General features: G+C 45.3%; 1 protein-coding gene across 4 annotated transcripts in view; it reads right to left on the bottom strand.

Moving 5' to 3' along the window:
• The window catches only part of RBPMS (RNA binding protein with multiple splicing), a 155,676-nt gene that overhangs the window by 11,963 nt on the left and 120,758 nt on the right, over nt 1–22,955 (bottom strand). For 2 of the 4 annotated variants that reach the window (XR_001145447.1, XM_004682211.2), the window contains exon 6: nt 9,002–9,132. Coding sequence is in view for 3 of the 4 variants with exons in the window: in XM_004682211.2 (XP_004682268.1) it covers nt 9,002–9,132 (131 nt within the window). In the remaining variant the exon portion in view is untranslated. Of the gene's footprint in view, nt 1–6,287; nt 6,526–8,805; nt 9,133–22,955 lie in introns of those variants that run through there. The other 2 variants (XM_004682210.2, XM_004682209.2) reach the window with 2 other exon arrangements.

Below are 22,955 nucleotides of genomic sequence, written 5' to 3'. Positions count from 1 at the left end.
GCTTCCCACCAGAGGACAGAGAACAGGTTCAGGGGAACAAGCTGTTTTGTGCTATCGGCTGCTGTCCTCTTGGGGGAAAAGGGCGATCATCTGTACTACCACTCAGGCCCCCTGTTCTGTATGGGTTTTGCCCCCAGGTCACTGGTGGTCACTCCTGCCCATTTCCTAGGGGTTCCTATAGTGTGTCATAACATGGAAGCCCAAGGTTCCCTCGACTCCTCTCCACAGACACTTTTTAAGGGATTAAAATCTATCCATTTCACCTACCATGCAAGGCAACCATACTGTCTGTGAAAAACAGACATACCCACAACCCTGACTACAATTCCAGGGGCCCTGAAGTTCCTGCAACATTATATAAAGTCCAAAATAACACTGCTATTTCCCTTATGCACAGGACCTCTAACCACAATACATCACACAGATTGTGACATGGACACCCCACTGGCACTCAGCAAGGACAGCAGTCACTACCATGACATGCACTTTCCAGGGGCAACGCCACCTGGGATTCTGTTGCTGCATTTCAGGAATGTTCTAAAATTCAGGACCCTGTCTCCAACACCAAAGCATGGTCCCAGGTCCTTTGCAATCATAGTGATGGGTTGCACTGGAGTAGGAGTACGCCAGATACCCAGAAAAATATATAAAGTGCAATGCCATAGGCATGTATCCGTAAGAACAGTTCTCACCCTCTTCCATTTATAGTACAAGGATTCAAATACATGCAGAAGTCAGGCACCTCATGTTACCAGGAAGACCTCTGCCTGGTTTTTCTACAGTGCTTTGTATAGCACTAGCAGCAACAATTTGCCTTGTACCGTCGTCACCTCTGCCTAGACTGACTCCCATCACACTCAAGAGAGTCATCAGTAAACCAGTTACCCAGTTCAATTTCCAGTCACCTTTATTAGTAAATATCCAATGTTTCAGCTATTTTCCACTTTGGAAATACAGAACCAAGCCTAGCCACCTAGGTCCACACCTGCACCTGACAAGCCCTCCAGGCCAGGCTGACAGCTTCTGGCCAGAAGGTGGCTTATCTACAGATGCCCTGTGGTTAAGAGAGGCTTACAAGAGTGTGTCCTTCAGATTAGCACATGCACATGAGCACATTCAAGGTTCTAAGAAGTGCCACATAAACACACTTGATTCATCTTACCAACCCTGGGATTTCCCCAAGTTTATCTGACCGCAGTATCCTTTACATTATGTAATGGCTATTAGTTCCTGCAGGTGCTGAGAAATGCTAGTCTAGAAGTCTCCTTCCACAGGTTGTATTTACTGGATCAGACAAGCTGAGACCAGCCAACATGGCACCCAAGTTTCACTAAAGGTGAAGATCATCAGGCCAGCGGTGCCCTGGATGTCTGCTCCGTAAAGATGTTCTTAGCTTCAGTTACAAATGCTATGACCGAACCAGATTTCTCTACATTCAGAGCCAGTTGTAGGCAACTGCACCTCTCTTCTAGCTTATAGACATGTGGCCGGCCCCATCCTCTTCAGAACCAGGGATCTGCTCTTGAGTGGCAGCACCAGATAAAGCATGTCCACTCTGGTGGCAAATTTTACACAAGCTGCGAGGTGGCATAGAAAGCCAGCAGCCCACAAAGTCCAAACTGACAGAAAAAGCCATGCTACAGTCATGATTCACAGTACCAAAAAACCTGATCCTCCTGATGGGCCTAATTAATCATAGACACACTCCATGTTCTTGAAGGAGCATTTACTAAAACATTTTTAGTGTAATCTCTCTGCCTCATAAAGTGAAGCTTCCTGAGATCACTCTCAAACTGCTAGTCCGTATCCTTTCCTAGAAGACATGGAAGGGACAAAATGCAACCAGAAATTAAACAAGTTGCCACCACCTGGGTAAAAAGTCAGGATTTATACGAACTGGTACAAAGGTTAGTCAAATTTGCTGTCTGAGCTTTGGCAACAGGAGGAAAGGGAACGAAGCAGGCTTGCTGGGGAAGGCCACATGCAGTGAGGCCTGAGCTCTTGCAGGTCTCCGAGTCCAGCTGGTGGGGTATTGCGGAGGTCTGCGCCCACACAGGCCTGGATGAATTCCACCTAAGCCTTCCTAATTTTCTCTCCAGGGCTTTTAGATTCTTTCCCTGTCTGACCTATGCATTAGCCTTGCTCTTGCTTCTAAGCAGGCAAGTGGAATCCACTCAGACATCCAGAAGTTCACTCAGGATGTCACAGAGACTAAAGGCACCCAAGCATGTAACACTCTTTGTCAGATCAAGTCCACAGTGGTTGCTTGTCATCCATATTTAATTTTGTCAGTCTGTTAATTTTTAACTATGTTTGCTTCCAAGGGCTATTAAAGGTCCCAGGAGCTGAGCTCAGTGAAGCGAGTAGTGCCCTCGTGGCAGAGCGGGTGAGGCTTGAATTTAGGTAGTGCCACTTTGCCATTCTGTCACCGAGTTCTGGCCTTCACCAGGAGCACAAATTCTGAATAAAACATGATCCCATTTGGACTTGATTTTCCTTTTTACCCGTCACAACTGGTTTTCTTCAAAGGAAGGTTCACTTTCTTTTCATTAAGGCTACATTTATTAAGTCCAAGGTTTCTTCCTAGCTGGGTTTTGTTTCCCAAGCAGTCCGAACTTACACACTTTAGGATGGTGTCTGGCAGGACAGCAGGCTGCCCCAGGGCCCAGCAGCTTTAACAAACAGCCTGTCACCGCCTCTGCATCCTAAGTGCTCCCGAGGCTACAAAGGTGTGTCAGGAGCCCGTGGGCCACACCAGACCAAGCTGACAGAAGACATGGAAGTGCTACTTTGATGACGACCACTCTGCAAACATTTTACTGTTTTCCCCCAAGTAACACCATGAAGTAGGTGTTCATACAGTTTATGGATGAGGAAACTGAGGCTCAGTGAGGTCGAGATAAACTTACCTAAAATCCCCTGGGTAGGAGAATGGGTAGAAGGTAGCATTAAAATCCAGCCTGTTTATCTTAAAACTCTAGTCCTGGTTTTGCACCAAGCCTTCTATACCCTCCCAGGGTGATGGCCAGACCAACACTTGTTCACAATCCAAGGAAGAGGCAGGCCTGTGAACAGCGCTGACAGGTGTGGCTGACAATGGATGAAGTGGAACATGCCTAAGAAACCCGGACAGCACAGTGAGCTGAATTAAAGCCACCTTGCTGCCCTCAGTCAGAAGAGGCCTGTGTGAGCTGTTGTTGCCATCAGGCCATGGTGAATGAGTTCCAGGGAAGTGTCCTTGGGACCAGCAGCCATGACCATGGGAACTAGCACTGGTTTTTGCACAGCTCTGGTCCTGAGAGCTGCCCAGCTGCCCTGAAAAGCTATGGAGGTTTGGGCATCAGTAGCAGCAGCTTTGGCCAAAGGAAAAACTTTGGCCAAACTTCCCAGCAACTTGGGATGACTAATTTTGGACTGTTTCTGTGAAGCAGTGCCTCTGTCATGTTTTGGGCTCCAAGTTTCAAACAGCAGAAGAGGGACAGGACAGGGAAGTTGCAGAATCTAGAAGGGCAGTCCCCGACCAGCTACAGACTATGCAGAGAACCTTCCAAGGCGCAAGCTGTAACACCACCCGCCTGGAAATGAGATGAGGCAATCCTACTGGGAGGACTGTGTAGGACAATCCAGAAAGCCCAGGAGGAATGGGCCATATGACCTGTGGGTCTTCTCAGTTTTTCTGATAGAAGACAACATTAAGGCAACAGCTGCAAAGTTCCGGGACAAAGGGTCTGAGGCAACACTCGGGAACCTTTGGTCTCATTGGGAATTCAGCTTTTTCCCACTCTGGGTCCGTTTCCCGTCAGGGAACGGTTTTCTTCCGGTAGGCATGTCCAGGCCTGGCTGTGGGGAGCCTGCCTCTGGGCCCAATTCTCCCTCCCACAGCTGCAGGTGAGCAGGTGCTGTCATTGGTGATGCTGGCAGCCTGTGTCACTTGAGGCCTCACCTTGCTCACCTTGTCTCTTGCTTCCCAGCTGCTGGCCTTCCTTCCATCTGGCTGCAAACACGAGGACTGTGCAGTCCCACTGGCACCTCAGGACATGCTGGACACTCCCAGTGTTGAAACAATCACAGCCTCATGCAGTGAGTCTGAGGCTATGTACTCCTTGGTGAAAATTCAAATGCCCCTTAAAAGACTAACAGTCACCAAGCCCTTGGGTTGGGCTAGGCACGCCCATGAATGAATGGTCATTAGCCCCCTCTGGTGAAGTCCAGGGAGGCCAAGAACTCATTCAAACAGCTCACACAGCAATGTGTTCTGGCAGCCCCACAGCGCACCCCTTCTGTTATCCACTCACACCCAGACCCTTTCAAGGACACAAGTCACAGCAAAGGTCAGGCCTCATGGGGCAGAGCCTGGAAAAGCAAAGGGGGTGCCTTGGTCCCGTAACTGGGAGACGCAGTTCCCTCAAGCTCCCACTGGTGCTCAGAGGGGGTTGATCCTGGACCATCTACCCTGCCCAGTCTCCTCTGAGTTCAGCCAGATGTTCCTAGGTGACCAGAAAGCAAATGCGAGGGAGAACTAGTCAAGGCTGGCATAGTCGGGAGATGGACACCTGAGGGTTTGTTTCTCCTCACATTCTTCACAGAGCTGTTGGTTTAGAGGTAAAGTCAGAAGATTAATAGTTTCATTTGTTTGAAAAATTTGGACTTAACAGTCACAAAGGCAACCTCCAAGCTATGGTGTGTGGCAGTCACATCACAGCTACATGGTCAAGGACTGCAAGGGCTGGGAGCAATGTCACGTAGAATGTCCAAAGGCGAAGCTTAGAATCTCCTCCCTTACCTTGGGGAAGTGACCAGGGGCTCTGAGGCACTGGATTTACTTCTCAGGGGTGTCTCTATGGGATCAACCCCTACTCTCTACTGCCTTCAGAACAGAAGCAGCAGCCAAAACTAAGAGTCCCTGTTGGGTGCAAACAGCATGTTCCTGGCTGATTGTGTCACTGCTGTGCCTCTAGGGGTCTCTCCCCCCCCCCCCCGAACCTCAATTAAATCCCAAACGACAAACCACACTGTCTTCTTCTGTAGTCTTTACAGGACACAGTGGCAAGACTTGATGCATTTCTATTTTAAAAGAAGTTTGAAAATGCAGTTTCCAGAAGTTACAGGATGCTGCTGATTAGATGCTGGGACCTGGTGATAGGAATGAGCTCTGCACCCACATGCCACTCCTGTGCCATTGTCCCTCTGTGATCTGCCTTCCCAGTTTGCCTCTATTTTCCCATGGTCCACTTCTGTATTTATTTTGGGTTTAACCTTTAAAAATTTTCCAGACTGTCACAAGGGACTGCTCCCCAGCACACATCTTGCTCCCAGCAAGTTTGTGTTATGGTTTCAGGGCCTTCTGTTTACATACAGGTGATATGCTCTACTCCTGGCTACAGAAAGCCCCTTTCAGAAGGTTACTTGCTACTCAGGGCAAGTAAGCCCCAGAGGAAGAAACCTGCCCACTCAGTGCTACTTACCTGCAAAAGTTTCTAGCTCAACAATGAGATTCTGGGCAAAGCAGATGCTTTTCTGTTTCTAGTGTGTAGTAAAAACAGCATACTTGACTTTCTAGACAGATAAAGTCCTATCGGCTAAACCCAACCTGAACAGCTGAGGTATGTGAACATGAGGCGGCCAGCAGCTGGATGTTCTCTTCAGAGCATCCTTTCCTAACAGTCGGAGGGAAACCTTCCTCCCCTGGTCACAGCGGCTTACATAATCCATGAAATACATTTCAAATACCAATGACCTTGCAAATAAATTAATTCACCACCAAAAACATGAATCTTAAAATGTTGGTTGTACCAAGTAGCTCTTTTATCTGTAAAATTAGTATGTTCTGAGATTTCCGGTTCTATTTTCTTATCTAATTCTTTAAAAATGGGATTTAACAGGAAATAGGCATCTACTTCACATTAAGCATGTAGAGAGAGAAGCACCAGATCAGACCAGTGATCTAACTCCTTCTTAACAAGTTTCCTGGTTTCTCCCTTTCTCTGGATTACAGCAGACAGACGGAAGATGCCTCCATTTGTGTCAAATAAGGTTTCACTCATGAGGCCATCTCTGTTGAGATGAGATTTCCAGGGAGATTCGACCCTCGGATGCCAGGTTGAGAATCTTCCGATGCACACCTCTTGGTGGGTCCAGGGGTCCAGGCAGATTCGAGCAGCAGCAACTGGGCCTGCGTTCCGCACTCCTACACATTGTGATTTCATGGGCCCACCGATCCCAGACTCTCAGAGAAGACATCTTAGCTCCAAATTGCATCACCACGAAAACAAAACGCTGAAGTCTACTTGAGACCATTTTTGCTCTGATTACAATTTTTATTGAAATCTCTCAAATGTTGTCAAGAAATAGCTTTTGCAAAGGGGGAGGGGTGAGAGTAGCTAACAAGCAAATTCAACATGGGAGCTCCCTCTGCTGGTCTGCAGTAGGCTGATATGTTACAAACACATTCCCAGATACAAATCTAATTTGCTGGAGAAGTGGACAAAAGACAGGTGTGTTGGGCTTTGCCTCAGGAGAGAAACACTAGAAGAAAAAAAAAATCCATGTCTCAAAACAGAGCACAACACTGCTAAGAAAAGCAAAATTACTCAAAAGCGTCTTCAAAGATATATGAGATTTCCAAGGTAAAAACGAAATGACCCTCTAATGTAAATGCTCTGTTTTGGTCTTCCCCACTCGGCACAAGTTAAAAATCCTGAGGCCCTTAGGGGGAAGGTTAAGTGCTAATTTCCCTGGTCTTTGGTTCCCAGTCTCTTCTTACAGCCTTCCCCTCTACTTAAAGATCCAAGGAGTTACTGGAGTGAGGCCTTGCCAAAGTTCCATCAAAGAATAAGTCTTTGGTGAGCCAGCACTGCGGTGTGTACAGAACAAAGCCTGGGAGTCAGGTGACCTGGTGTAGTCAGGGCCGAGTGCGGACTTTGTTACTCCATCTTCTCTGGGCTGTCTCCTCATATGTAAAGTGAGTCAAACCAGCTGATTCATGCTATGCTTCTCATCTTGGACAAAAAATTTTAAATAATACTATTTGTTCATGAGTCCTTAGGATACAGAACCCATGTTTGCAACTGGGGATGCCTCCAAACAAGAAGCGGGGTTGAAGGCCACTGATATGAGATGAGAGTTCACCAGCTCTGGGAGCGATGTGATGGAGCCAAGTGGATTCCAGACTGGGAAAGGCTCAAGCTCAAGGAAGACGCCCCAGGCAATCTATGCCCTTCATCCAGTGGCTGAGTCCTTGGCTCTGCTGCTCCCATCCTTTCCCATAATGGCATGGCGGATTTCTTATGCCTCTTTAGCACCTACCATATCCCTTGAGTTACTTTCCATTTCTTCCATTGTGTGAACCAAGCAAGAGCAAGTTACCAGACTGCCATGGCCACACCGTTCCTGGCCCTTTCTGGCCAGGGCAAAGGTGCAAGCTTGGGGCAAAATAACCCAAACCAGGATGTGCAAAAGACCAGATGCACTTGGCCGTGATTGTCAACAGGTCTGTCCTAGGCAGTCTAGCCAGGGAAACAGAGACACATCCACAAATAGGAGGCCTTTTATTTGTTCCATATCATCTACAAAGTTATCCACAGGCCCACGGCAAACATACTAATAACTCAGAAGATACCCTGAGTTTTGTATTTTATCGTTTCTCCATCCCCTGAAAGGGTGATCAACCACTGACATAGACAAAAGGTTTGAACAAGTAGCAGAGGAAGGAAAGCAATGTAGAAACTGAGTGGTCAGTCTCAGAATAGTCCTGCCACCTAATTTTCTATGCCAAGCACTCTTAATTGTCATGTTGTACATTTTTCTTCATTGTTTGTATTACACATTTTACACCCTCTTGTCTGAACACAGAGTGTGAACATTGCTGGGGCCCAGGCCCAGGGCCTTCTCTGTATGTTGCCCACATGGCGCCCAGGTAGCCAGGTGTTAACTTAGGCACGGGGTGTGGGTGACCCAGGAGGACTGAGAATGGCAGCATGTTGAGGCGCAACGCCCACGACTATGAGAAACTCACTAGGATGCTTGAATTGCCTCACACAGCGAGAGTTCTATGCAATGTGAAAGAGGTGTATGTCAAGAAAGAAATTTTTGGAAGCTGTTCATTTCATCCAGGGCCATGCCAATAAGCATTATGCAAAAGAGACAAAACCCCCAAATACTAGATTAACAATTTTTTAAAATCAGGCTTTCCTATTTATAGGAGTTAAGAATGCAGCAAGAAGTCCATCTATATTCTTTGTTTTACTTTCTATTGATCATCATTCTGAACCCTGATGCTGTTTTACTACTACTTATACTAAAAACAAAGCTAAGAGAAGCTTTCACCAGGGGGAGAGGAAGAGATGGTATATAAGACTGTGATCTTTGTAGAGAAACAAGGGGGTTTGTTTATAAAACTCAGGCTATTCTTAACTGAGAAAGTTGGTCAGACCGAGACCTGTCTTGGCCTGTAATTACACCCTAGACATTGTACCTCCTTTCCACAGGGTTTCCTAAAAAAGGCAAACAGGAGCCCTTAATCTTTCCTGTCACACATGTAAGCAGCAGTCTTCCTCTCAAAAGCTCCCAACATTCCCGTGTGGCCACTCGAACGAGAAGACAAGCAGACACCTCACGACCCAGAAACCCGGCCACGGCGCCTCTGTAAGTGCACCCCTCCCCCCTGAAGCCTTCTGGAGACAAGGCACACGGCTAGGCTCTGGGGCGCCCTCCAGCTGGGGTGACCTGGGCCCTGATCTTGTGTGTGGTATGAGGGTGAGCTCATTAAGGAAGAGAGAGGTGTCATTTGGGGGCAAACATCAGGCAGTGGGTGATGTCATGGCTGTCAGACGGTCCTCATCAGTTCTGGAGAGTGTCAGCTTGATTTAGAAGGGATCATTAATCTCTTGGAGGTGGGTCTGTTAGCTGGACAGGTGTTAGTTGTATGATGTGCTCTGGGGAACCAGATCTGAAAGGACCGGTGGTGGAGTGAGTGCAGTCGTGGCCGATGGGTATAAATTACCTGGGCATGCAGTGAAGCGGGATAGGTGAAAGCAGGAGGAGGTAGAGCAGGCGCTAGCTCCGCCGGGTACAGAGGGTACGGGGCCCACACTTCAGGGCTACTGGGGTAAAGTGCAGGCACTGTGAGCTCATCTGCAAGAAAAGAATAAGGGGAGAGTTAGTGGGTAACAAACAGCTGATTTCACATCAGAAAACATCACCCATAACCCCAAGCCCCAATGTCAGAAGTCAAATTATTCTCATTCTTTTAATAACCTGTTGGCACTGGTCCCTGAAGCCTAAGGAAGGGACGGATAAATACGAAATAAACAAAAGCATAGAGCATCTGCTGCCGTGGCCTGCTGAGATCTCAGGCCCAGGCTCTACAGTGAACACTCTGAAGTCTTTCCAACTGTAGCTGGGGGAACCCGAGAACGGTGGGGAGTTCCTGCACTGAACAGCAAACATGGCCCTGTGAGCAAAATAGGAAGAAAAAAGTGGTGGGAGATGGCCCATGAGAACCTGCCACAGAGCCTCTGAAGGACAGCGCCTGCCTGGCCAAACTCAGACACACCGGAGCTATAGGGTTTTCCTGCTTATCAGTGTAATTGCTGGTGACAAACCCCATCACCAAACAAGTTCCACTGAGGCCCCAGAAGCCAAGGGTCAGACACGGGCCTACAAGGCGTTTGCGATGTCACAGATTCAGAGAAGAGGAGCAAAGAGCCTTGAATAAATCTTGATTTAAAGTTCATCTCCTCGGAGATGCAAAATTGTTTATTTTCTGCGGAGGGAGGGAGTGTCATGCTGCCGAGCACCTGCTCTCAGTGTTCCTCTGTAGTCCCCATTCATTTATTTCAGATTCCTTTCAGGTCAAGCTGCCATTTGCCAGACTGGAGGGCAAGTGCAGAGACCTCAGAACATACAGCTCAATCCATTAGAAGTGACAGCAGATGTGAGGGAGTGTCCCAGCAAAGGCAAAAAATAACATCAGTCAATGGTCATGTATCTGGACTCTGTGAAGCAGCAACCTCAATAGTTGCTTTTATCACCTGTCAAAACTTGACACCAAGTAGCCGAGAATGCTGCCCAGAACGGCAGAGGGAAGCAGGAAAAGGTGACGTGATAAAGCCATTAGTGACTCTGCCGTTTAGGAATTTGGGAAGCCTCTAGTCTGAGTGGATTCATGTTGACAGTCACTCCACCCCTCCCAATACCATGTAAAGATGGCACCCAAGCCAACACATTCCAGGTCCCCCAAACTCCAGCCCTGAGCAGGGTTCTCAGTGAGGAAAGGGGGCTAGGAATGATCTGGCTGCATGTGCCATGGGCCTGGTGAGCAGGGCTGGGTAAGGCATTACCCACTGATGACTCCCCTTGGCAGGCAGCTCTGGGATCCCAACCATGTGGGGTGATGGCTGGCCTCCCTGGCTCCCTCTTTCAACAAAGCAGTTCAAGCGACCTTCCCACGATCTGGGATGGGAATGCAGACAGCCTGGCCATCAAACTGGCCTGATAATAGTTATTATTCAGAGGGGGAATATTAGCATGAGAAGCCTTTGAAAGACAGAGGTCTACATCACCTTCCTCCAGTTCTGTGTGTGTGTGTCTGCAGGAAACCCCTGACAGAGGGCTTGAGAGAATGCTAATAGAACCCATGTTTCCTGTCAGGAGACCATCTGATTTCTATTAGAGCAACTCTTGTGGGAGCCCAGCTAGTTGAAACTAACTGTTGCCAGAACCAAGGCCCTGGGTTTTAAACAAACAACCATTCTCATGAATGGCAAGCTAGCGCTGTTGTTGTTACTGTTATTTTAGCTACCACGCTATTTTAAGATACTGACTTTTTTTAAAGTGGAGATTATAATGCCATGCTACTTCAAAAAGAAAAAAGTCAAATGATGCTCAACTCAGTACCCTCAGCTCCAACCCATGCTTGCCCAGCCCAAAGACCTTTCTTGTCTTGCTACCTAAAAGGAAGTGGCTAGGTGGGTTTTTTAGTTTTGCCTTTAAAAAACCTGATCAAAAACGTCCATTCTTGAGAAAGAGTTGATTTAAAAAATGAGTTATGTCCTTGAAGTTTTGTAATCCTAAAGAGATAACATACTGGAGAGTTCAGCTAGAGTCAACTTTCAGTTTCAGCCTGAGAGATGGAGTTTAAGATTTCCAGACCTTTCTACATTGTTATTCTAAAGCATTAGTGGTTCTATAGAGATACAAAGACAAGTCACTGATTGACATTTGTATAAGACCCACCTCAGCAGAATGGGGGAACCTGGCTTCCAAGTCCCCCAAACCTAACTCTTGTTAACAGTCAGGCAGTGAAGAGGAGCATAGAAGAGATTGGGATGAGGCTCACATCCTTGGTACAACCCACCTGCTCCCCTCCCCTGGTGAAGGAGGTTGGAGTTACCTGAATGACAAGAGAAGCTGTGCACAGTGGGTGGTGAGGAGGAGGGAGCTCAGGGTGTGGGGTGAATGGGATGTTTATGCTAGCCAGTACTAGGAGAGGAGGGAGCATTCGCAATTTCTGACCCAGGATTTTTAAGGGCTGGCTAGAGAGCAGCCAGGAAAGCAGGATCAACCTAATGTCACACACCTGCATCTGCTCTGAGACCAGCCCTGGTGCACAAAATTGCTTGGCGTGCCCGCCAGTACCGAATGGACATCCCCAACTGTTGTTTAAAGATACACCGACATCCGAAAATGGGTTCATAGGTTCAACAGCCCCAAACAGTTCATGTCCACTGAGATAATACCTAACGTAACTGCGGTTTCAGCTTCTTCCCAAAAGTAGGCATTTAAGCACGTCAATCTGGAGTTTTCTGATTCACACTGGGAGCCGTGTGCATGAGACCCCCCTGCGCCTTTGTTGGTTTAGCCCAAAATAATCTTTCCTTTCGCAAATGACCTTGCCAGCCCTCTTCCCACTACAGAAATCTCCACTTTTTATATGACTTCTTGCAGAGCCTTTGTACATGTGGGAAGGCAAGCTGTCTTGACTCCAGAAGTCTTAGACAGTCAATCCTATCTTCTAAATTACCTCCCACATGTAACAGTGCCTGTTATATAGTAGTTTGTGACCAAGGAACACTCAGGTGAGGATATACAAATGGAAACAACAATTGGGATTTGTTTTTGTGAGAGTCCAACAGGCCTGACAACCCTTGCCCAGCCTGTCAGAGACAATATACACAACAAGGGGCCAACCTGAGCAGGTCAGGGTCACACTGACAATAGGCCAGATCTCCCCCACACCTATATTTCAGTAAGGGGCCTAGGACTCTGGAAAACCCACACTTGCTTAGTAAACACACGGAGCTTTTTGCAGTTGTCTCTTCTTTTTGGTTGACAGTGCATCTGGAGAAAAACTACAGCCAGAGACTAGACAGAGAAGAGCAAGTTTGCTGCCTTAGGCCCATTGGGTGATCTGGATTTCTGGCGGGGGGTGAGATTCCTTTTGACCGGAGGGTCTTGTCCACCCAGAAGGAGCCAGGCCCCAGTGAGTACAGAGCCCAGGAGGTCAGGGCTTTTTGTCTGGGCCTAATATGACCCTTCCTGAGGAGCTTGGGTCAATCCTTTGCCATTTCACCAGATCTGGCTACATCCTTTCTCTTTTTGAACCTCAGGAGGAAAAGTTGTTGAGGGTGCACAGGTCCATCATACACATTTGAATAGGCAGGATTTTTCTTAGCATAAGAAGCAACTACAGTAGTACAAATTAGATTCTGAGGAATTTAGGGCCAAAAATTTCCAAACTCCAACCTCTAATATCTTTGGGGGAAAAAAAGAATTACAGTCTCTGCTGAAGGTTTAAGCATAAGAGACTATGCAGATCATCTAGTTACATTTTCAATTCAGAGGAAACAAAGCTGCAGAAAGGGGAAGACCCAATGAGATAGAGATGAGCACTCTCAGAAGGAACAGGACCCAAAATGGACTTACATGTGGCCACAGACCTGAGTATAGTGGAAAACTGTCTGTCTGAGAACTTTACATCAGCATTTATTTGGCCTCATGGAAATTTCTATTTGAAAACATTTCACAGAATCACATATTTAATGTGTCTGAAACACACTCCCCTCTGGTGGCCTGTCCTCCAGGCTAAATTTTAGTAGAAGGTGATACATCATCATCCCACTCATGCTCACGTTCAATCTGTGACCATCCACTCTCATTTTTTTTTTTTTTAAGATTTATTTATTTATTCATACAGAACTGGGGTACAGGCCAGAGGCTCAGGGACGGTGAGAGGCTTCACCAGAGACAGAGTGGGGAGCAGAACAGGCAGATTGACGAAGTACACTGCTGAGGGGAGCAGCGGGCGGGTCAGGAGAGGTCTGGCTCGCCATGTGGTCACCTCCGGGGCAGGCGGGAATCGAACTCATGCGGAAGTGGCTTCAGATTCTCAGTGCTGTGCACTTTAACCCACTGCGCCACCAGGGAGGGCCCCACTCTCATTTTTAACACCAATGGATTTCTGGAAAGGACTTCTACCAGCCCTGTGTGTTACCACACTGCAGCCAAAATAACTTTAAAACAGTTTGGTAATAAATGTCACCCTCTTGCCCTCAACGGCTTCAGAGTCAGAACCCCCTCACCCCCACCCTACAAAAGTGTCTCAACCCCACACGTTATGGAAGCCCGTACACGAGCTTGTCTTCATGTGCCTTTCCAGTTGGCTTTCACCTAGTTTCGCTCCTGGTCCGGAGTTAGCCATTTCAGCGCTGACCAGGCCTGGTTCTCGCTCACTTCCAGGCTTTGCGCACACTATTCACACTGTCTGGCTACGCTTTCCCTTCACCTGACTCTACTCTTGCTTTCCAAAGGACTCAGCTATCACTCTGAGTAGGGGGGGGGGGGCTGTATAAATTCCTTCAATCACTTCAGGGACTGATGTTCCTCTTTGCTTACCCAAGTGCGTAGTACTGTTGTTCAGAAGATATCAGTAAGTTAACTATTTGCTTAAGACCACACACACATGCACACGTGCACACACACCCTTGCCCTAGGAGACGGAAATGATCAAACTGTAGGTTTCAATTCTGCATAGGAGACAAATATGCACAGAAAGATGGACATATGAACACATAAAAGGTGCTTTTAAAAAATCATAGAAACATTGGTTTGTAAGAAAACAAAAACATGTCACCCCCTCAGAAAAAGGTCTTTTTTGGCAAGGCTGACTTCAGGGTCTCCTTGATGGTACAAGGGGTAAATTCTCAGAGCTACCAAGTTATTGTCAACTACAGCAGAACGAGGGGGATCCCAGGCTAGGGAGCTGACCCACACAGCAGAGCAGACCTCTCCTGTCTCACTATTCTCCTTAACAGCTATTCTGTATATTCACCTGTTCTGCTCCCTACTCAGTCTCTGGTGAGTCCTCTGACCAAATCCCCTCCAGCACCTCTGGCCTACACTCCAGTTGTTAAATGCATAAATAAATTTAAATTTTTTTTTGAGAGACCGACTTCATGAGAGGGGCTTCTAAAGACTGAGTGGAGGTTGCCTTTCAAGGAGACATTAACATACATAAAGGAGCAGCTCACTGTCCAGTTACAGCAACTTTATTCCTCTCTTCTATGGAGAAGGCAAACTTATGTCTGCATCCCCTTGACTACTGTGCCACTCTTGGTAAACTCGCTTAACTTGATTCTCCCCTCCCCTACCACACTCACTGGTCTTGACTCTTTTAGTGTCTGAAGTCACATGTCTGCATCATTCCATGTACTGAATCTCTCCCTTAACACAGGAGGTATAAGTTATTATTAAACTTCTTTTCCACTGTTTTTTCTTACCAATTTGCCTAATGCTTGTTTGATTATATGGCAGCATAGAACCACAAGAAGTATGATTTCGTGCATGTCCCAAGAGTGATATATACTTCAACCCTGTTGTAATAACACCTTATTTTTCTATAAGCTTACAGACAGCTAAAAGCTTATACAGCCATTATTATTTTGGATTCTCGCTGAAAGCTCTTGAAAGAAGGGCAGGAATGGTGTCTCATTTTAACAAGGAGGAAAAATTGATGCAAAGTGTTATATAACTCAGTCAAATTTGTTTGATGGGATGGGGAGCGGTAAGGGGAGGGGGACATGACTTACTGGTGACAGATGCCTACAAGTGATCTCCACCGCTAGCTTTTGGCATGCCCTGTTTCTAAGAATTAACTCAGTGACAGAATCCTCCGGAAGAGCTTGCCTAATAGATGAAGAATTTGGCCAGAAAAAAGCAGCAGCTATAACAGAGTTCAAGTATGATGAAAAATTCCTTTTTTTAAAAGAAAAAAATTAACTTTGAAACAAGAAAAATAAATCTAGGATTCAGTTAGGCAATCAACTCCCACTCACATACCTCAGTGAGTAGCTGATCCATGTCTGTTAAGTAAACTTTTCAAAGTCAGCTTTAAGAGGGCCTACTCTTGGGCACTCCCTGGTGGTGCAATGAGTTAAAGCATAGCACTTATGAAGCCATTGCAGCCACTACAGCAGGAGTTCAATCCCCAGCCAGGGAGCTGACACATATGGCAGTGCCAGACCTCTCCTGACCTGCCCACAGCTCCCCTCAGCAGTGTACTTCGTAGATCTGCCTGTTCTGCTCCCCTTTGTCTCTGGCGAATCCTCTCATCCCCCTGCACCTCTGGCCTGTACCCCAGTTCTGTATGCATTTAAAAAAAGGTCCTGCTCGGGCCCTCCCTGGTGGCGCAGCAGGTTAAAGCATAGCACTGAAAATCTAAAAAGCCACTTCTGCATGAGTTCAATTCCCGCCTGCCCCGGAGGAGACCACATGGTGTGGCAGACCTCTCCTGACCCGCCCGCTGCTCCCCTCAGCAGTGTACTTCGTATATCTGCCTGTTCTGTTCCCCGCTCTGTCTCTGGTGAAGCCTCTCACCGCCCCTGAGCCTCTGGCCTGTACCCCAGTTCTGTATGCACAAATAAATAAATCTTTAAAAAAAAGGTCCTGCTCTTTGGTGGACTGTGCCTTTAAGAGCATGCTCTTTTGGGGATGAGATAAGAATGCAGGTCCCTGGCCAGCTCCAGGCCCAGTCTGCAGGGGGCTGTATAGTGTATGTTATCCAAATTTGCACCCACTTGGAACCTCAGGATGTAATTGTTTTTAAAACCAGAACTCTGTAGGTGGCTCACATGATGAAACTAACTTGGATTTAGGGTGGGAATAAATGACTGGTACCTTTAGAAGAAGAGAGGGCAAAGAGAAGGTGAGGTAAAAGATGGAGATAGAGATGAGAATGATGCATCTACAGCCAAAGACAGTCAAAGTTCACAGCAGCCGCTACAAGTTAGGTTTCTCTTTCAGCCCACAGAAAAGACCAAAAGCACTGATACCCTGATTGATATCAGACTCTTGGCCCCTCAAAGGTGAAAGAACACTGTTCTGCTGTTTTCCCTACCCAGTCCGGCTGGTGGTAATTTGCTGAGGGAGCCCATCTATAGTTTCCATGGAGATTGCTAGTTCACTGGCTCCCTGAGAAACTAAGTGGAGGCGAAATATTCAAAGATGCGATGTGATGCTCAAAGGATTCTGCACCACCCAGCACATGCCACAATGGCGATTCTTCTCCAGAGGAAGCCAAGTGTATAGAATACAGGAGACACAGGAGAAATCGAGTTTGTTTTCTAGTTTTCCTAATCCTGCCACCTGGCCACTCTCATTGTTCAAAGTATTAATTCTATTCAGATAACTCAAATCTATTCAATGCCAACCTCCTAAACTCAACTCACCCAAAAGTGAACTTTCACTTAATTCTTCTTATCTCCCAACACTTCCCTTTATGCCAATCATTTAGCTTCCAAGCTTTGTTTCCCATATGCAAACAACTACAAGTCCTAACAATAAAGTAACCCAGACCCTGATGATGATGAGGGGTGTTGTCTTAGGATCGTGTTTTACAGAGCCCCTGCATTGTGTTACACAGTGTGCTAACACTCCTTGTGGGGAGCTTCAGCCCCTCTTACAGCATGAGGAAGTAGAGGCACAGAGAGGTTAAATTACTAGTCCAAAAACTCACAGCAAACAAAAGAACCAAGATGTCAGTGAAAACCATCTGGGTCTCCTATCTAGTGTCTCATTTTCTGCCTCTCCACATTGATGATGATCCTCTATGCCTTTTCCTTTCTTTTTTACTTCTAACCACCCAGGTATAGGTTCTTACCTGGACTGTTTTAAGAACCTCTTGGTTTTGAAACTGGTTTCCTAGTCTCCACTCCTCCTAACTCCAATTTTTTATTACACATATTCCCAGGGCAACTCTTTAAACCTGCAAACGAACAAAACCTACAAAACAGTTATGCCGGGGAAATTCTATAAACAAGTTAGTCTTGATTCAACTCGCCCAGTCCCCTCCTCTCCAGTTAATGATTTTCTGCCATTCCTTTGTGTAGTCAACATTCTCACAGAACTGTACTTCCTCACTATTCCATGCAAAGAAGTCACCCAATACAGCCCATGGTTTTACAAGGATCTCTTCTTAATAGAAGGGGAACTCAGAGCATAAGAAGATGACTATTTCCCCAGGATGTGGTTTATGTCACTACTGTTATCTGGCCTTGTCGACCATAAGGGGAAATCCTCAATCCTCTTCTAAGACCTGCCACTGCAGGGGTGAAGGCTAACCAGATGCCCTTCCCATGCAAGTCCACACAGGCATCGACAATTCAACATTGAGGCTCTTTGCCAGCTCCTGAAGAGCCTGGATTTTCTTAGCGACTGCAACCAAATCTGGATGATAACAGGAATTTTATTTCCAGAAAGCTTGGCTTGTTTTAAACTACACAACAGAAGCATTTGCACAGTTCCACTCCAGCAGAGACCTTGGTAAGCTTCACGAGGGCAGGCATCTCGCTGGTGTGTTCACTAATAATGTGCTTTCTTTCCTCGGGTCTGGCACAGAGTAATCTCTCAATGAATGTTTGAGTGAATAATCTCTTTGCCAAAACACATCCCCCCACTAGTCCCAATACTGCTAAAGTATTACTTCAGCCTTTTCTATCTGAGGCTGATAATTTAGATTTCTGTGCGAAAACTTAGATTAAGAAGGAATTTCAGTACTGTAGAGCCCATATGTTGTGCTATAGAAACACTTCATAAGACTTTAACCTACTTATTCAACAGGACATCCTTGTGAGAGTGGTAACGCAATGGTCCCTGTGTCACGAAAGGATATGAATTCAAAGAAGATTCTTCTTTTACAAACCTTTCTTGCTTTTTGAGAACTTGGATTAAGTGACAAGCCCAAGGCCATGTAGGTGCTAAGCCAGGTTTGGAATAGAAGCAATTTGTTCCAGTGCTGACACTAAATCTTAACCACTGTTAATATGGTGGCTTTGTTCAGCTAAACACTTTCTTTTCAAACTGTGATACTAAACTTTCTAGCCAAATTAGAAAAGACAGGTCACTACCATAAAAAATAAACATTACACTATTTTAGGGTGGAGAATAGCACAAATTATTTTGAAAAAGACAATTTGTCCTGTTTTTCCCGGGTCATGTTATGTAATTAATTCTTAAATCTATTTTTTAAAATCTATAATAAAAAGAAGACAACACTCAAAGTAATTGTCACACAAATTTTATAAATATTAGCTTACGAGGAGGGAAACGATGTATGTAGTGAGCAGAGTAAGAAAGGGATGGGAAGCTATGGTTTTAGATCAGTGACGATATACAAGAAATGTAAACTTGTGCTTTACTAAGAATACTGAAGGGAGTAGAAAGAAAAAGAAAGTTCTGTCTTCATTTTAAAAACAGTGTAACAGTTAGTAAAATTTCCACTTGCTATTTGCTTACCCTTTAGAGCACCCATGCATTCAAAGTTAGGAAAGATGAAGTATGTTTACAAGAGGCTGGGGAGGCATAAGTGCTATCGAGGCAACTACTATTTACATATATTTACAACCTACAAAAACAGATACTCTACAAAACAGTTTTATAAGAGCGTAAGTTCCCAGATTTCAAAGCCTGTGTCTGTGGCTCACCAATGCAAGACCGGTAGAGTACTTGTTACGTAGCAGACATCAGTAACTTTTAATATGTGTTGTGTCAGGCATATGTCTTTAAGTACTTTATTTTTGTTTGAGAGACATCATTAGGCAGACTGTCTAAGGGGAGGGTGGTTTTAAAGATCCTTATGCATCACGCTATGTTGAAATATTCATGTGTGTGTAAATCTCAGCAGAAATGTAATAGGGTGGTCTCTAGGAAAAGGGGAAGTTCCAGGTTCCATACACATTTCTACTAGCTTTTTAACATGACAATACAGGAAATCATCATTAAAAACAAAACTGACAATTTAATGAGAAAGTCTATTATATTAATGTACATTTCTGTTTGACCTTTAATGAGACTGAACTAATGTACTTCTAGATTCTTGCATAGGTGCTGTGAAGAAAGGTTATAATTAAGGTAGACTGCTCTCTTAAAATGACCCGCCTGCTGCTCCCCTCAGCAGTGTCCATCATCAATCTGCCTGTTCTGCTCCCCCCTCTGTCTCTGGTGAAGCCTTTCATTGCCCGTGCACCTATGTAAGCATAAATAGTCTTAAAAAAAAAAAGTCAAGGATGGACAACTATCCAGCCTCACAACTCCCCTAACTGCCTTGCTCTACCTACAATTCACATTAAAGATTATCTCCTGTAATTCTTTTTTTCCCTTAAACTGTAATAATGTACTCCTACTAATTATGCCTGGGACATTCAATGACAGGCTATTAAATTTAACGGGTATTACCAAGTGCTTACAACTTACACCATCAGGAGCTGTAAAATAGAGAAACATGAACAGTTCAATAATTCAAGCTTAGCACACTTCCTTGACTTTTAACAAAAGGTCTAAATGTGCAAGAGTTCCAATTCTGGATAAAAAGGCAGAAAAACTTGTCATACTACCAGTTTTAAGGAAATGGAGACTGACTTAGAGAACCAATGGATCATAACCTCAAAATAGGTTGTAAAAGCACTAATAACGCCCTCCCTGGTGGCACAGCGGGTTACAGCACAGCACTAAGAAGCTTAAGCCACTTCTGCGTGAGTTAGATGAGTTCAATTCCCGCCTGCCCCGGAGGTGACCACATGGCGCGGCAGACCTCTGCTGACCCGCCCGCTGCTCCCCTCAGCAGTGTACTTCGTATATCTGCCTGTTCTGCTCCCCACTCTGTCTCTGGTGAAGCCTCTCACCACCCCTGAGCCTCTGGCCTGTATGAACAAATAAATAAATCTTGAAAAATAAAAAAAAAAAGCACTAATAACAGATCCAGACACACACAAGCACGGGAGCCCGTGGTACGTGTGGAATTCCTACCTTTGTGAATCTGCACTGAGCTCCTCTCACCCTTTTCCCTCCTGCTCTGTGGGCAGAGCAACTTGACCCATGGTGCTCCTTCCATGTTTACTGGTTGTCCCTGGCCTCTCTACTTAAGAGTCATCCACAGAGAATGACAAGACAAGAACGTTCACAAGCCCCGGGCAAAGCACGTGTCCTGGTTGCACTGACAACAGTGATGAGGAGTGGGTGGGTCATGCTGGCAACACCTATTACTCCTGCCACCACCACCCCCACCACACCATTGCTTTTCTCTCATGTTATACTGGTCTTCCCTGATCTATGGTTGTTCTGGAAATAATTCTGAGTTAAATCTAAACGGTTAAGAAGTTGAAGCACATTTTCTAGAACAAGAAAATCTACCCCTTTTTGTGCAAATAAAAAAAGTGCTATCTTATGCTAACAGTCTGTATCCCAAGAGGACTTTCCAATTACCGAAGGGAAATAGCCCACAGACTTGACCCACTAAAGTACCGTCATCTCTAAAGTTGAAGACCTGAAAAGTCTTACTGGTTTTCCTAATTTCAAGGTGATACTGTAATTTGGACTCCTAGAAATTCAAATGAAAACTGCAATTGTAAAAATGTAAAACACATTAATCAACAGAGGGAGTTGTAGAGAGATCACCACCTTCCTGCCTGAGGTGGTCTGGGCTCTTGATAACCATCACCACCATACTCCAACACCAACAACAAAAAAAAAGAATATTCTCCTCGCATCCCTTCTGAAGCCCAGTGTGCTGGGACATACATCTGATGCAGCCAGAGGATGCACTATGGTCAGAACCAGAGTGCAACAAAGCCAGAAGTATAGACCCATTACACACCAGGAAACTGCCAAAAAGTCCCATGCATGAACAACATCCTGGAATTATTCTCACCTCAGCTTCTGAATTGAGGAATATGAGAAAGATACAAATAACGAGGCTATTTATACCACACGGCTTGGTGAACATCAACTGAAGTCATATAAACGAAAGTGCTCTGATACCTGATTACCACATCCTCTAAAAGACAGTCCTCATGCAGTATCAGATATATTAGCACCACAGTGATGAAGGATATGGTGACAGCTAAATGTTTCTTTGTGCTGTGGTATTTAACACCCATCTCTTTGAGAATGGCTACAAGTAATCACTTAAATATAAAAATTCTCTTATTACTAGTGACTGTGTGTTGTGATAAACCTATAGGGATAAAGACATCAATAGACTGGGAATTCTTTTTCCACAGGTAAAGTTAACAGAAAACTCCAAACTTACCCTCTTTTACCAACCTGCAAATACTCATTCCAGTTTTATAATCTGGCGGCGTCATTTAATTATTGAACACAAAGCAAAAATTCACCTCTGGAGACATCTGTCAAAGGGTTCGGTCCCTGGTAGCCAAGTGGTTAAGTCTCAGTGCTATCACTGCTATAGCCTGAGTGTGATCCCTGCAAGGGAGCTAACCTACATATGGCACAGCAAACCTCTCCTGTCTTATCCGCTGCTCCCCTTAACAATATCTCTCAGTAAATCTGCCTGTTCTGCACCCCACTGTTTCTGGTGAATCCTCTGAAACCCCAGCAAGTGTGGCCTACACCCAGTTCTTCTATACACACACACACACACACACACAACAGCTGTCAAAGATGTTGTCTGAGAATAGCTTCCCTCCTATCACAGAAAACATAGGGCCCACATTTCCAGTGAAGGACAATCTTTATCTTCCATGATTAACACTGAGTAAAACATTCTGAGTGTTTAATGGTGAGATCACAAGATGGATGAAGTAATCAGATAGTCTCCAGCTAATAATGAAGAAAGACTGGGTTATCTCTTACATGAAGTTAGATGGAACTCAGAGTTGACATGAATATATAAAGTCCACAGCATCCAAAAATGTCAATTTAGCCAAGGGTGCTTCCTCTGAAAATTATTTTCCTTTTCCTTGGTGAATGTCTTCAATAAAAATTGACTAAGTACCTACTGTGGGCCAGGTATTGGGTAAATGCCATCACCTTTTTACTTTTCTAACTCAAATTTGGAGCAACAATTCTGAGTCACAGTGGGATCTCACAATCCACAAACTTGAGTGGTGATTACTATTTTAACTGAATCCATATAGGTGATCCCTAACTGGGCATAATAATGTACTTGGGAGAAAAACACACATTTATGACTATTTGAAAATGTAAAGTCTTAATTTCATGGTGGCAGGTTATCAGAAAGATGCAATTTGAAATCTGGAAGTGCTAAAAAACTGTAACCTCAGCAAATGATCATTAAAAAGCAAATGGGGTCTTCCCTGGTGGTGCAGTGTTTGTTAAAGCACAGCACTAAGAAGCTAAAGCCACTTAGGCATGAGTTCAATCCCAGCCCCGGAGGTAACCACATGGCGCGGCAGACCTCTCCTGACCTGCTTATCGCTCCCCTCAGCAATGTACTTTGTTGGTCTGTCTATTTTGCTCCCCACTCTGTCTCTAGTGAAGCCTTTCACCGTACCTGCACCTCTGGCTTGTACCCCAATTCTGTATGCATAAATAAATAAATCTTAAAAAAAAAAAAGGCAAATGGACAATAAAAGAACAAATGACCTTCTTTGGTCAGTATTACAGCATGAGGTAATCTAGAAACGTGACTCACCACGTTTCAC

The sequence above is a fragment of the Condylura cristata genome, unplaced genomic scaffold, assembly GCF_000260355.1.
Source record: "Condylura cristata isolate star-nosed mole 26May11 unplaced genomic scaffold, ConCri1.0 scaffold00014, whole genome shotgun sequence".
NCBI lineage: Eukaryota > Metazoa > Chordata > Mammalia > Eulipotyphla > Talpidae > Condylura > Condylura cristata.
This window is presented reverse-complemented; position numbering and strand designations above follow the sequence as displayed.